The 15,963-nt window shown below is 41.6% G+C and overlaps 1 protein-coding gene across 2 annotated transcripts in view; it reads right to left on the reverse strand.

Moving 5' to 3' along the window:
* The window catches only part of ZNF407 (zinc finger protein 407), a 740,003-nt gene that overhangs the window by 648,477 nt on the left and 75,563 nt on the right, over positions 1-15,963 (reverse strand). For both annotated transcript variants that reach the window (XM_073566596.1, XM_073566602.1), the window contains exon 3: positions 15,400-15,514. In XM_073566596.1, coding sequence (XP_073422697.1) covers positions 15,400-15,514 — 115 coding nt within the window. The remainder of the gene's footprint in view (positions 1-15,399; positions 15,515-15,963) is intronic.

Here is a 15,963-nt window from a genome sequence, read left to right on the forward strand (position 1 = left end):
TGAAAGGAAAAGTGTTGGAGGCAAATTGATAGCTGCCAGATGTGAACAAGGGGGACATAAAGAATGAGAGCGATGGCACCAAAGAGTATATACCGTACAGTTGCTAAGGTGGGGCCCTGACATGGGATACTCACCACACACGGGGATATGAACACACACACACACAAAATGCGCGACACACTACCACATGCTTCAACCCATATACCACCCTCAGCACACATTTCACCACACATACACCAGCCTCAAAAAACATAAAAGTCGAAACACAAAAGTCGCCACTCAAAACTCGCCACGCTGTCCCAGAGCTGTTTAAAAGATAAAAAATGAGCTGTGATTGGTTGCTATCAGCAACAGTTTTTTTTGTAGACAGTTGAGGTAACTGAGGCCTATTATTCTTATCATTTCTATGGTGTTATCGTCCTTCTTTAAAGCTGCAAATAACACAACTTATTACCGTGCCAACACAGACCACCCTCTGACACAGACTGCAGGGGGAGCCCAGAATCACACAGGATAGGATTAGATACACGGCTCAGCAGTCAGTATCACACAGGATAGGATTAGACACAAGGCTCAGCAGTCAGTATCACACAGGATAGGATTAGATACACATCTCAGCAGTCAGTATCACACAGGATAGGATTAGATATACGGCTGAGCAGTCAGTAACACACAGGATAGGATTAGGTACATGGCTCAGCAGTCAGTATCACACAGGATAGGGTTAGATACACGGCGGAGTAGTCAGTAACACACGATAGGATTAGATACTTTCTGCTGAGCTGTGTATCACACAGGAGAGGATTAGGTACACAGCTCAGCAAACATTATCACACAGGATAGGGTTAGATACACAGCTCAGAAGCAGGAAGTGCCAAAGGAGAGGACATTTTCATTCCAAGAATTCCACTCATTCCATCGGATTTGTTTTTTGATTTTAAACGCCTCCAGTTTCCAGTTCAACTGCTATTTGCAATGTCTATTAACAATGCTCAGGGACAGTCCTTGAAAGTAGTAGGGATCGATTTGCAATTTCCATGCTTTTCTCATGGTTAACTTTACGTGATCTGTTCAAGAGCTGGAACTGCCAAAAATATGTCCATCTTTGCACCGAAAGGAAAAACCAAACATGTTGTTTATCAAAAGGCTCTTGAATGAGTTGAAAATAAAATACTATCAATACTTGGGTAATCGTTTAGTTAATTTGTGTTGCAAATCTGTAGTGCTGAATATATGATGTGAAATCTTTTTATGTGCAATATAATCATTATAATTTGTTATAACTAACCACTGTTGGTTACTATGCCCAGGCAACGCCAGGCTCTTCAGCTAGTGTGTGTATATATATTGTATTTTTTGCTTTATAAGACTCTCCGTATTATAAGACGCACCCCAAATTTTGAGGAGAAAAATAGGTAAAAACTTTTTTTTAATAAAATGGTGGTGCTTCTTATAACCCAGGTGTCATTGCTTACCGGGGGTGGTGGGAACTGGGGTCCCAGGGTTGCTGCTGGAAGAGGCAGGAGTGGAACGTTGCTGCTAGGATGAGGGGGTGTTTTGATGTGCGGCGCGCCACTGCGGGTGTCCGATGCTGCCGCTGTGCTATGTCCCCGTGCTTTGTACCTGGTGATGCCGGCCACTCTGTCCCCCGGTGCTGCCACCGCCACGCTCTGTCCCCCGGTGCTTGCCGCCACCGCGCTCTGTCCCATGCTGCGTGGGGGGGCTCTGCCATTCTATCCATGCTTGCTTGCCTGTGCAGTGGATTTCTTCCTGGAAAATGGCCGCCATGCAAGCGCAGATGGAGATCTCAGGAGAGGAGTCCTGAGGAGAGAATTTGCATATTCCCAGTGCATTCTGGGATAAGTGAAGAGTCTCTGCGAGCTCAAAGAACACTGGACTTTGGCCATTGCAGCTGAAAGGAGGACATCAGTAAACCAGGGGAGGAGTGCTGAGGAGAGAATTTGCATATTCCCAGTGCATTCTGGGTCAGCATGGGTTTGTAACTAGTAAGTCATGTCAGACTAACAATTTCCTTCTATGACAAAATACATCAACCAACTGGAGCAAGTTCAGAGAAGAGCGACCAGAATGGTGACCGGTCTGCAAACCATGTCCTATGAGGAACGGTTAGAGGATTTGGGAATGTTTAGCTTGCAAAAAAGAAGACTGAGAGGAGACTTAGTAGCTGTCTACAAATATTTCAACGGCTCTCACATTGTAGAAGAATCATCTTTATTCTTATTTGCACAAGGAAAGACTAGAAGCAATGAGAATGGGAGGAGACACAGATTAGATATTAGAAAAAACTTTTTGACAGTTAGGGTGATCAATGAGTGAAACAGGCTGCCAGGAGAGGTGGTGAGTAAATCCATGGAAGACCTTGTGAAGATGATGGTTGAAGCTGGTAAGATTGTGTCAATAGCCACAGTGAAATGAGTACTCTATCAACATGGGCTGAAAGACCACTCTACTAGGAAGAAGCCATTACTCCAAAAGAAACATAAAAAGCCAGATTAATGTTTGAAAATTTACACAGGAACAAAGACCTTAATTTTGAAGACGTTGTGTGGTTGTTTTGCTGCAGGAGGGGCTGGTGCACTTCACGAAATAGACGGCATCATGATAAAAGATTATATCTCAAAACATTAGCCAGGAGGTTAAAGCTTGGTCAGAAATGGGTCTTCCAAATGGACAATGACCCGAAACATACTGCCAAAATGGTAACAAAATGGCTTAAGGATAACAGTCAATGTTTTGGAGTGGCCATCACACAGCCCTGATCGCAATCCTATTGAAAATTTATGGGCAAAGCTGAAAAGGCAGGTGCGAACAAGGCAACCTACAAACCTGGATCAGTTACACCAGTTCTGTCAGGAGGAATGAAACCAAATTCCGACCAACTATTGTGAAAAGCTTGTGGAAGGATATCCCAAACGTTTCACCCAAGTCCAGTACCAAATACTAATGAAATATAAGTAAACTTTTGACTTCGCAGTAAGTAATAAAAATGCCCTAGAACATTCTCTGTCATTATTCTGGCATTAAGCAAATATTAATAAAAATGGTAATCCTAATTGACATAAAACGGTATATAATTGTGATTGGACAGAGCAATCATGCCTAGGGGTGCTGGGTACTTACCTAATCAAGTTCATGACCATTGCAAGACAAGAGAAATATAATGCCACTCACCTGTCCTATTAAAATCTAACATTTTATTCAAGACATGTTAAAACTGGCCCCCAGGAGAGAGTGAAGCACATGGATGGACAACGGCCGTTTTGCGCCTGTCTGCGCAGTATCCACACAGTCTCTACAGCATCGCACTCTTGCACAGTCATATTTCTATATTTCTCTGCCCTCACTAGGGCAGAGTAAAGTACTGCAGTGCGCATGCGCCGGGGCTCTTTGACCTTTCTCGGCACCTGCGCACTGCAGTACTTTGCTCTGATCTCCGCAGGGCAGAAAAGTGCGCATGCGCAGGAGAACGATGCCGGGGAGACTGTGTGAGCAAGGAGGATGGCATCGCAAGAAGATGAGAGACACTGGACCAAGACCAGCAGCACCCCTCGGACTAGACCGCCCGGCAGGCAAGTATAGTAAAAATTCTCTCTCTTCTCTTACAGGTTGGTTTGGGGCAAATATACAGAATTATAGAATGCTGTATATCAGGCCTGAAAGGTGGAGGTCTGGGATTACATGAGGGAACAGAAGGAATTATGCAAGCCTAGATGAAAAGAAAATCTCTTAATTTTCCAAAATGTTTGAAGTATCTCCCAGCCGAGTTCAGTCAAAAACACTGTGCCAGTGTACCTAGAAGAATAGATGCTTCAATGCTGTTTTAGTCAAAGAAATGGTAAGTAAAAAACAGCAATTGATAAAAAAGTATACTTTATTAATGAGAGAAAGCACATACACTTTAAAAGGTATAAAATACGTAAAGTGACAAAGAGACCCCACACTTTCAGGTCATCAGTGAGTCAAAATTCCAGATGTCAGAGAAAAAAGGGAGACAAAAAAGCGCAAATAGGGTCTTATCAAACGTTACACAGAGTTGCCCACCAAGAGAACTACTCACCTGGTGAGAGAGAAGGAAAGACATATAATAATGGCAGCTGCTGCAGATCCACAGGTCAGTGCAGGACCTGGTTAAAGCATACACTTAGGTAGGAAGGAAGGATCACCCCCACGCTGCCGCAAGAAGAATTCCAAAAATTGTAAAGGTTTCAACGTTGTTTATTCTACGTGTTTCAGGGTTCAGGTGACCCCTTCATCAGGACAAACCACAAATATTGTCAATATTGGTGGTAGGTCCTGATGAAGGGGTCACCTGAACCCTGAAACGCGTAGAATAAACCACGTTGAAACCTCTACAATTTTTGGAATTCTTCTTGCGGCAGTGCGGGGATGATCCTTCCTTCCTATCTAAGTGTACAATTCCAGATGTGGTACTTAATAAACACAAGTAATAAGAAAATCAAACCCATAATATGGTCATATAAACAAATATAGAGATCTTTATGTAAACCGATGCACTCCAGAAAAATACACAATAGTCGAAGGAGGGTTCACACCTACTATATCTATAAGCAAAAAATATCTAACTTTGGCTTTTAGAGTAGCAATAGTGGTATTTGTCAATCAGACATGGAAATACATAGAAGTTGGAAAAGAGCCATGGTAAATACAATCAGATAACAGTGTGAGAATGAGTGATGTTTGCATGTGCCATTCAGACAGCTCTATAGTAAACTAGGAAAATATTCCTATAAACCTGTGTATAAATGAGAACGGTATAGAGAGCTGGCTGTGGCCATGCAAACACCAGACATCGCACAAAGCTGATGGGTCAGAGACAAAAGAAAGGTGTGCCAAGGAAATGCAACAATGAGAAAATGAAAGGGAATTCCAATACTCTTCAGAGACAACCTTAGAAGATAAGTATCATCTAAAAAGAAGCTGAAGCGAAAAGCGTGTTGGGGAACTCATTCTCCACTCCACTAAGGTTGTCTCAGATGAGTATTGGAATTCATTTTCATTTTCTCCTTGCATTTCCTTGGCACACCTTTCTTTTGTCTCTGACCCATCAAAGATCACAGCGGCAGGTTCATGTTGTAGTTTGACAGCGTGTGAACCGTGGCTTTCTGACCTGCGGTAATGATTTTACGGTCGATCAGAAGTGGCGTTTGCCGCGCTGTCATGCACATGTCAGCGTGGCAAGCACTGGATGTTCGGGCCCCCTATTCAAGTGAAAGGGGTCTGGGTACTCTTGTGGCACTCTGGTTGGGAAAAACAAACTTAATGGGCTCAATTCATAAAGATGATGAGGGGGCGTGCTAGAATGAGACTCTCTTGAATAATGAATAGCCTTTTCTGGAGTATGGAGCACTACATCTCGTCCTAAATTTAACAAGGTGTGGTTTCACGCCTCATCCAGCCCCAGCTTTGCCCATTTTGCGGACTTGGGAGAAACTAGCATGAAAACGGCAAAAGTCACAAAATGTTGGCACGACTCCGTGTTGAGCCTAAATTTTGTGACTTTTCAAAGCTTTTACAACAGAATTCAGGCGTAAAAGCTTTGATAAATCAGGAGCTTAGTGTGCGAAAATATAACAGTGATACCTCAAAAAAAGAAAAACAAGCAACAAAAGAATACCTAATAATCTGGAGTAAGAGCGTAAGAAAAAGCAATCTTCTTGATGTGTGGTATACGGATTTAATTTATGCTTATACAACAATTAAGGACTTGAAGACACAAATCCAACCACATAAAAATGGAACACTTAGAATTAAGTGACAAACCAGTTTAAGGCCTGAATGGAGTTTTAGAGCACAGCCTAATTCACGCAGCGTCTAGCAGATGATCCAAAAGCTCTACTCTCATAGGTGCAATTGGAGTATATGTGGATTTTACTTTAGTGTAGCAGAGATGAAAAATTATCATAATTAAATAATATCACACAGGGTGTAGCAGGCATTACTTGAAATTACAACTAAACACACGAAAAGCATCCGATGCAGGGGGAAAGGCACAGCTTGGATGAAAAATAGCAAAACATCCATGCGAGAGAGCATGAAAAATACATACATTTACGTACGAGATGAGAGGAAATTCTCACAAAACTAAGACCGTGAAAAAATTAAAACAGTAAAAGCAGAATGGAGAATTAAATCCATAAGTAAGTGGCACTTAAGTAGATAAGCTGAGAATTTTAAGTGCCATCTGATCAGGTAAAGTACAGTATAATGAGATGCTCTGAACCACAAATTTCACCGGTGGGATCTAGTTCATTTTCAAGACTCTTTCAATTCTTGGAGGTAAGGTGCACTTTCAAGTTTGCTGATGCAGAGAGGGCAACGGGGGCAAGTGAGAAAGTAATGCCATTCTACCTGCTGGGCTTCTTACGATTACTTTTCACAGGAAGATAAAGAGTCTGCTCCAGTCACTTCTCATGAATACAAGGACCTTTAAGACTGCACTATCTAATAAACAGGCCACTTGACCGGGAATATTTCACATTTTCAGCATTTCCCAGATCAGCTGCTTTCAGTTTGACTGTAAAACATTTCTCTCTGCTTCAAACATAATAAAACTACTAGTGAGTGATGTGCTGCTATTCAAGGAGCGCGAGATATGTTTGTCCCCGGTAAGAACGATCCACTACAAGAGGATTTATACCTTTAACCTGCAGAGAATCTAAAGGTACTGTCACACTAAGCGATATCGCTAGCAATACCGCTATAACTTCTGACGTTATAGCGATATTGCCAGCGATATCGCTTTGTCTGATACTTACCTACGACCCGCTCCCCCGCTGGTCATCGCTGATCGCGCGAGAACGTCCAGGACTGTTTCTCGTCGTCAGCTTCCTGCGGCGCTTCCTGTGGAGAGACGAGCGACGAGCGTGGATGCGGGTGGGAGGATGCAGGATCGCCTAGTGTGACAGGTAAGTAGCGACCCCCGTCCCCAGCGATGTCGCTGGTGAGATCTGCCTGTGTGGCAGCTCACTAGCGACCACTTAGCGATGCACCAGCAATCCTGACCGCGTCATATCGCTGGTTGGGATCGCTGGTACATCGCTAAGTGTGACAGTACCTTAAGTTTCTACATCTAAACCGGTGTTTGCGAAACTCCAGCCCTCACGGCCCCTCCAACAGATCATGTTTTCAGCCTTGTACATGGGATGGTATTATTGACCTGGTGGCTCAGTGGTTAGCACTGTTTCTTTGCAGAGCTGGGTTCCTGGGCTAAAAGCGAGCACATCTGCAAGGAGTTTACATGCTCTCCCCGTGTTTGCATGGGTTTTCTCTGGGTACTTCGGTTTTCTCCCACACTCCAAAGACATACTGATGCTAGACTCACATGCTAGACTGTGAGCCCCAATGGGGACAGTGATGATGAGCCTCAATGATTAAAATAAATATCAAAGCATCAGAAGTTGCCACAGGGGCTCTCTCCTGTGCAATACTAAGGAAATACTGAAAACAACATCTGTTGAGGTCAGTGAGGAATGGAGTTTAAGAATTACTGATTTAAAGGGAACGTGTCACCAGTTTTAATGTCCCACTGCATGCAAATTGCGCGATCCAGTCTGATAGGTGAATCCAGATTGCGTTTAGCGCCCCCAGTATCTTCGCACACTGTCTTTTCTATCTTGATGTAAGTGGGTGATGTCTCCCACATCATCCACAATGTGTCCGAAGTCCTGTGCACTGGAATCATAGACTGGCAGAGAGAAGTCCTGTAATGTGCAGGTGGCGACTTCACTTCTACGCCACCAACTCCCTGGCTGTTCAATAGGGCAAAGTGGGGCATGCGCAGGGGTCTCCGATTCCACTGTGCAGGCATGAGACTTTGAACATTGTGTGGATGACGTAGGAGACGTCATCCACTTCCATCAAGATAGAAGAGGTGGCGTTTGAAGGGATCGGGGCATGATCTGGATTTGCCCATTGGACCAGACAGTGCAATTTGCATGCACATGAAATAAACAGTTTTTCGGAGGTATGCAGGGGCACCTCTGCCCCATTTATATGATTTTTTAAAAAGGTGATGGGCATGTTTTGTAAGGTATAAAACTGGTGAAAGGTTCCTTTTAAAGTAATTACAATGGAAATTAAAACAACATGTGTGGCAACACCCTGAGAAAAGACAGAAGAGCTTTACTGCTGTCCATCAAACCATCATTGATGGTGGCTGCTCGAGGAATTAACAAGATGCCAGCACCAGACCTAAAGCTTGGAAGAAAGGAAGAGTAAAACATATGTTGGTGGCAATTGGGAATAAAAAGGAAAACATAAAAGCCAAGATTAATTTAAAGAAACGAACTTACATAAGTTACAAATCATCTGAAATATGTTGTAAAAAAACATTTCCTTAAATAAGTCGCGGATGAAGGTTTATAGGTTTCCAAAATATTCAGCTCAACGGCATGAAATAAAAGAGCTGTGCCATCTAGTCCAATTTGTAGCCAGCCTGAGCGATATGAATTGTTAAATACGCAGTACCGTGCATTGATGATTTAAGCACACAACAGCTTGAGTCCACCCAGCCAGCCGAAATGTTCATTTATTCCCGCTGTCTACAATTACCCACAACCATGTATTTTTAAATATTTCCAGCCTATAAAAATTACTAATTTTTGCCACTTGTGTTTATCTGCATTTCGACTTTGATTTGGATAAATTAAGCTCTCAAGTGTTTCTTGCTTTATGAAACTCTGCATGTTGTACACTTCAACACAAATAAATGACTTCTACCATTAGAGGTTTAAATAATGTAATGTATTTCATGCTCAGCCTGAAGCTGGATTCCAATGAAGTTGCTAATGCACGTAATGATTAAGTGTAACTCAAATACTAACTGTGTTGTTGAAAACATGACAGGCAATAATTTGGTCTATTATATTCTGCCATTTAATTGCCTAGTACAGACATTCTCTGACACGTTATGAAGCAATGATTTACAATTATTCAAGCTGCAAAGGTCAGAAAGTGACATTATAATCATCCATGCAAAAGATCCCCGTATAATGCGCAAAAACTAGGTGGAGCTGCAAAAAATAAATTTTACATTTAGGTTTGTTTTTTCTTCATGCAGTTCACATATCATATGAGGAAAAAGGCACATAATGCCGGTACAGTAGTCTGCTGTAGATCAGCGCTGCATTTTCTTATAGATCTAGCGTAACCAGCACATGCTGACGCCACCATTGCGCTTGGACCATGCTAATAACACCTTGTGCAATCCATTCACGCATTATAAAAATGGATTTAAAATGGCGCTTGTTGGTAGCAGCTGTACCAGGGCCCTTGTGCCCATAGGCTCTGTTCTGTCGTGTGAGTATTATAAATGGGGCATTGGAGGTCTGAGACCCTTTTTATAGATTTTACGTTAAGCCATATGAGTTTTAAGTTAAGCCTCTGACTCCTTGCATTCACTTTCCATTTAATCCATATTCCTAAAGTTACCGTTACACTAAGCGACGCTCCAGCGATCCAGACAACAATACGACCTGGTAAGGATCGCTGATGCATCGCTACATGGTCGCTAGTAAGCTATCCTACAGGCAGATCTACTCAACGACGCAGCAACGATCCGGTGATCCATATAACGACCTTGGCGGTCTTGGGACCTTGTCACACTGCAGCTATTCTGACGACTCACACCTGCCTCCCTGAGTTCTGAGTCGCCAAGAGGTCGCTCGTCGGCGTCAAACACAAAAATGCATGCTGGCCAGCGGGACACCAGCAATCAAAAAATGGCACAGAACATTCGAGCACGATCAGCGAGATCACAGCGGGGGCCCGATCGCCGCTATGTGTCACATGTAGCGAGATCGCTGTTGCATCACAAAATCTGTGACGTTTCAGCGATCTCGCTAATGATCTCGCTATGTGAGACGGGGCCTTAAGACACAGGTGTGTGTCCAAATAGGCAACCTGCAAAAGCTGACATGGAGCACAACAGAGGGCAGCAGACCATGTGAAGGAAGCAGAGGCGAGGATCACAAAAAGGGCAGCAGACCAGGTGAATGAAGCAGAGGCGGGGATCACAAAGAGAGCAGCAGACCATGTGAAGGAAGCAGAGGCGGGGAGCACAATAGAGGGCAGCAGACCAGGTGAAGGAAGCAGAGGCGGGGATACACAGGACAGGTGTGTAACAGATTAAAAGATAAAACAGCTGATCCATTTAAGGCCTAAATAGTCATATAAATGATGAGGGGTGGAGGATTGGGAGAGATGTTTCTGACATGTTCCCTTTAAAGCACCACTCCAGCACAATTTTTTTTCTAGTGCTGGAGCGGTGCTTTAAATGTAAGCCCCCTGCCATTGGTCATACACTCACCCTCCGGCGTCTTCACCGCTTTTCGGCACCGCTCCGGTCCTGTGGCGCCGTCTTGTGACAATAGCTTCTGACTGGTCGGAAGTCAGAAGCTAAATCATAAGCTGTTAATACAAGTCTATGAGAGCCAGAACGAAGCCAGAAGGAGACTCTTATAGACTTGTATTGAAAAGGGACCTCCGCGCCGCTCCATGAAACCCAGGAGCTGCAGGCGGGTCATTTTGCGCCGGAGACCGATGAGAGTGGCGACGAAAACACCGGAAGGAGAGTATGAGACAGGGGGCCGAGGAATTACATTTAAAGCATCGCTCTAGTGGTGCAAAAAAAAAAAAAACCCTGGAGTGGTACTTTAATAAAATGTAATATACCAGTGACATCATGTTTTCTAATATTTCAAAAATGCCAATAATATTAGGCAAGGCTGAAGTTAGTTATTAAAATAGAATTTTATTATAGCAAGAAAATAAAACGATCACAAAAATCTCAGATGTTACTAATAAAAAAAACGACCTAGTGTGAGACCTTCTGTTTGTGACAAGAATTAATGTAGCTGAAAGATCACTTCACCTTATAAAATGACATTTTTAAAAATTTAAAATTTATGGCAATTAAAACTAATGAAGAAATGCCACATGAGCTGCTCATGCTCAGGAACTAATAGGTCCACTGAGCATTTTCAAGATTATTTAGCCATCAATGTTAATGAATTGACATTGTCAGGAGTGTTAATGTTCCGACACTCCATTCCGCCTCTAATCCAATATCTACTGTAGTTCTTCTATTGTCTGTACTTAGTCAGAACCTGCCCTAGCTTTCCATTTCACAGTCAATCTTAAGGTGTGACTTTCCAATGATGCTCCTTTCACTAGTAAGTCAGAAGTCTGCACTCAAAATATTTTTACAGATTTGCAAAAGCGAAAATGATGTGAACTTTACTGGAACAAAAAGGTAGTTTCAAATGCGAAAGACCGGCTCATACAATTATCATGATGATCTTCTTTGTAGAGCTTACTGTTTATAATTAGCCGATTACGAGGGTGTCCTGCTGCTGGGACTGCAAGTACTCAATGTCCATGCAAGCACCATCGTAGGTGAAAATGAAGCATTATGCAGCTCACATAGAAATCAGTTGGCTATCCACTTAAAGGGACCCTGTCAGCAGGATTTGCTCCCCAATTTCACAGACAAGTCCGGCAATACCTTTAAATGGCCAGTCCATTTGTACCATTACTGAGAAATCAGTATTTCAATTGATATACAAATTAGGCTGAAGAGCTATTGTAGATTTAAAGCTTCTGACACTCCAGATGTATTACCTGCTCACCCTCGCCTGCTCCTGCTATAGCCTCCATGCAGTGTGACTTCAGGCAAGGGAGCCATTCATTAGTCAAGCAGGAGGCGGCGCTGGGCAAGGAATAGAACTGGAGTGACAGAGGCTTCAGACATATCATGTTTACACAGGACGATGTGCTGCCAACAAAGTGGCCAACAGATACATGGAACAGTGAGCACCCTGGACCGCATACCTAAATGCCCCTCACAACAGCATTTAATGGGTTAAAAGTAGCGACCCTCACTTGCAGCTGTTAAAGGAAAACACTGGTGTGTGAAATCTGCTTGCATATTGCAGGCTCAACTTCTGAACCTGCACATACAGGAATCCAATATTGGATGTACAATTTCATGCAAACTCGGGAAAGGATTAAATACAATGATTTTCTCAAAACTACAGCAAGCAGGTCAGCATGCAACACACATCTGGAATCAGTGCCTCTGCCTCTACATGACAAGAACCTGATAACAGATTTCAGGCTGGAACTGGCTGAAGGGGCTGCATAGTTTGAAATGCATATTTTTATCATCAGGAAAAAATCAGAACTAAACTAGTAATTCTGTTGCTATATAGTCCTCCATATTTATGAGCTCTGTATAGCCGAGCCGCCATCACTGATTGACAGCTTTCCGCCTATGCACAGCATACAGAGAAAGATATAAATCCTTGGCGCTGCAGGATCACATCGCGAATTACCAACAAGGTGACAGAGGAACTCCCTTTCCTCTTTCTAATCAAAAATGCACAGCAGTCTGTACTGACTGCAGAATCTACGAGTCTAAATTAAATTAGACATTTCTCTAAGGCTCCCACGATGATCACACAGAGTCAGATCCTGTGCAACGGTTGTGATGTAAAAGTGTACGTATTTTTTGAAGGCGTTAGTAGAGGGCACAGCTGGCAATATATTCTAGTTTTTTGTGCTTTTTTTTATATGTCAGAAGATCAAATCATTTTCCACAGGATCTGCCAAAAACCATCATGTTATACGTTTCAGCGCCAAGGTGCCCTTTCCTTTATGAAAAATTCCATTCATTTTTGGGGTTGACCAGTGCATGGAACTAGTAAAGGGCTCTTGGCTAGCTGGTATATCTCTAACCAGTCTAGGGATCAGAACACATTCTTTACCTGTAAATATAATACAATATTTGAAACTTACGGCTCACTAGGTAACCCACAGAACTAAGAATATAATTGCCTAAAGGCCGATATAAGATCTAACAGATGGCTGAACCATGGGCAAGATTGCTTATAGCTGGACAAATCCTCCACCGAGTGATGTATGTAAAGATATTCCACACCAACAAAACATTCCCATCGTTATTTTATCTAGTAATTTCCTATTTAGTCTATTTTACACATGGTTTATGTAAAGAATAGAGCACCAGCAGATAGATCTAAACATACACAAATTATTTCAAATAAACAATCCCTAAATAAATTGTACCAGCAGCAACACTCATAAGTTAAGAAAAAGTAAAGTTTAAGTACTTAACTTCTTCAAATCCTGAGTACACTGGCATTCAGAAATGTTCTGCATAATGATTTCCTAACATACATTTTGATTTTTACATTTGTATATTGATTTTTTTTTAAGCAAAAACAGAAAACAACTGTACGTGTAATTAAGAGCAAACATAAAACATAGGGAGCGCTGCTCTGAAATAATCTAACTAAGAGCTGAATAGTTTTTATTTTTTAATGTCTCTTCACTATGGCAGATATTACCTTGTAAAGCTTAAGTAATAATTTATGATAAACCCAAAAGGGGCATTACCAGAGATTTTCCATTGGGGGCGTGCACTTTGTCCCCTGCACGACATTGACCAATCATAAGCAGGAGTCGTCATGCAGAGGGGAAAAAGGGCACACCCCCAGAAGGTCATAAGAAAATGTCTTCTCCTGTGATATGGAATTAAAGACAGTTCTGCTCTCAGCTCTTATTTCTCCAGCTATTGTGTAGAGTAATGCAGAGCTGAGTGTGAATACAAACACCTCTTTGTAGCTTTCAATTTGGTCAGTTTAGGGAAGGATAAAGCTGAGCTGAGTGTGATCACAAACACTTTCAGCTTTCATCTCACAGCAGGGGTTTGACAGCAGAATTAAGTGTGATTACAAACACCTTTGCAGCTTTCCTTTCATGGCATGGTCATCTCTGAGATGAAAGATCAAAAAGTGTTTGCAAACACATTTAGCTCTGCTCTACATCACATAGTAGGTGCAGATCAGGGCTGGGAGCAGGGCTGTAAATCACTGCATCTCACAGGAGAAAGCATGTTCTTCTTTACCCTGCATGACGCCTCCTGCTTCTGATTGGTCAATGTCACACAGAGGAAAAAGTACATGGACTAAGAGATGAATCTATAGTAATGCCCAGGTGGACTTACCTTAAATTATAACTTAAGTTTTAAAAGGTAACATCTCTGTAACAGAGGGGAAAAAATAAAAAATAAAACTACATTATATTCAGCTCTGCAGCCACTATCCCTTGAAGTGGCCGGTTTACCATGCTAAAACTGGTGAAAGGTCATCTTTACAGTAGCAACCTGGTTGTTTTCTTTATGATGCATGCTTATTAACAGTTAACACAGTTCTATGAATCTGAAAAGACCCCTGAGATATTAACCTCTTTAGAACCCACACTGCTCAGTAAGCCTGCCTTACTAGAACTACTAGGCCCATATAAAATAGAGAACATGCATTTGAAATCTAGAAGATGTGTTCTTGATAATAAAGTAAAGGCATGAACATCATTGTTGCTATACAGCAGTTAGACTGAAATGGCCATTTTGTCATAAAGTCAAGTAGATTTGTAATGCAGGTAAGGATGTAAGTTAAAATACAATATAATCTGGTCATTTGTGCGTTGTACTAAGTGTAACTGAATGGCAGTGCTCTTTGGATCAGCTAGAAGACCTCTTCACGATGGTTACACTGACTCCCGTAAATTGGTTTTATATGATGCACATATTCAGAAGGTTAATTTTATTGGCATAATAACATTAATAAAAAAAAAATCCTCACCAGCATCTAGAATATTAAACTCTACTTTCTATATTGTAATGCCATACTGTTAAAACCTTTAAAATATTTCCTTGAAATGAATCAGTTCTACAATTCACATTTTCATTGCCTTGAATAAAATGTAACATTTTAGAAGGACAATTAAACACTGAAAATGAGAATTCTTTGAAGAGAAAAGTGATTGTGAAAGTGAAGAAAGCTAGAGGAAGATCATTAAAAATGACATTAGGCACAACTTAATGTTTTTATACAGAAAAAAGCTAAATAAATACAAAAAAGTTCAAAAATTCAAAAACATGAAACTACCTGAGGAATGTGTTCCTTAGACTAATGTAAAAGAAACAGGAGCAAAAAAAAAAAAAAAAATCAGCCTTCCAAGTTCTATATTTTTGATGTCTTGAAGTATAATTTATAGTTCTCTCTGGCAATATGAATGAACATCCTATAATTTAGGCAATTTACAGATTACAGGTTCAGATTGACCTTGTAGCCCCATACAATTGCTCATCCACAGAGCAGGATTAGGAGTGGGAGAAAAATGTCATAACTGTATTTAAGGAATTTACCATAACAATGAAAAGCAGGGTATGCATGCATAATGCTAGCCATCAGGAGCACTTCTACAGAAATGTACATTTGTAGGCTTTTCTATTCCAGGGCAAGAGATTTACAGGAGCCGTACATGCCGTTTACTCACCCACATACATGACACTTGTACTCTCTCATTCCAAGGTGTCTCTTCACATGGTTTCTGGCATCTCCAAGCTGAGCTGCAGCAAACTTGCATATTTTGCATTTAAATGGCTTTGAGCCTAAGGAGAAAACCAAAAGCAGCAATGAATGAAAATATCAGATAGTAGAGTGATCTAGTAATCTGTTCTGAATTGTATTAAGAATTGCACCAGATCATGGAAGAAAAAAAAATAAGACGCGATGAGGTTTGCTGGGTTAACATTGCGCAGAATGTTTTTGGTCACAGATAAGAAGAGATTACAACAGGTAAAAGAGTAAAAGCAATCCAATCATCATAAAACGTTTTTAGCCTTTTGTGCATAATGATTTAAATCGATGGATTCAAGAAGCAATTATATTTAATAATTGAAGCCCAACGCATTGACCTCAGGACAAGACTGGATGATGGCTCGGTGGGAAATCTATAGATGAAGTGTCTTGCCCAACCATAAGGAAAAAGAGAGCAGATATCCAACATCTGCCTTTCTGTTGTGGGGTCATGGTCATACCTGTCTGATCTCCAAAATGT

Source organism: Dendrobates tinctorius, unplaced genomic scaffold, assembly GCF_039654945.1.
Source record: "Dendrobates tinctorius isolate UK_male_01 unplaced genomic scaffold, ASM3965494v1 ptg000004l, whole genome shotgun sequence".
In the NCBI taxonomy this organism is placed as follows: domain Eukaryota; kingdom Metazoa; phylum Chordata; class Amphibia; order Anura; family Dendrobatidae; genus Dendrobates; species Dendrobates tinctorius.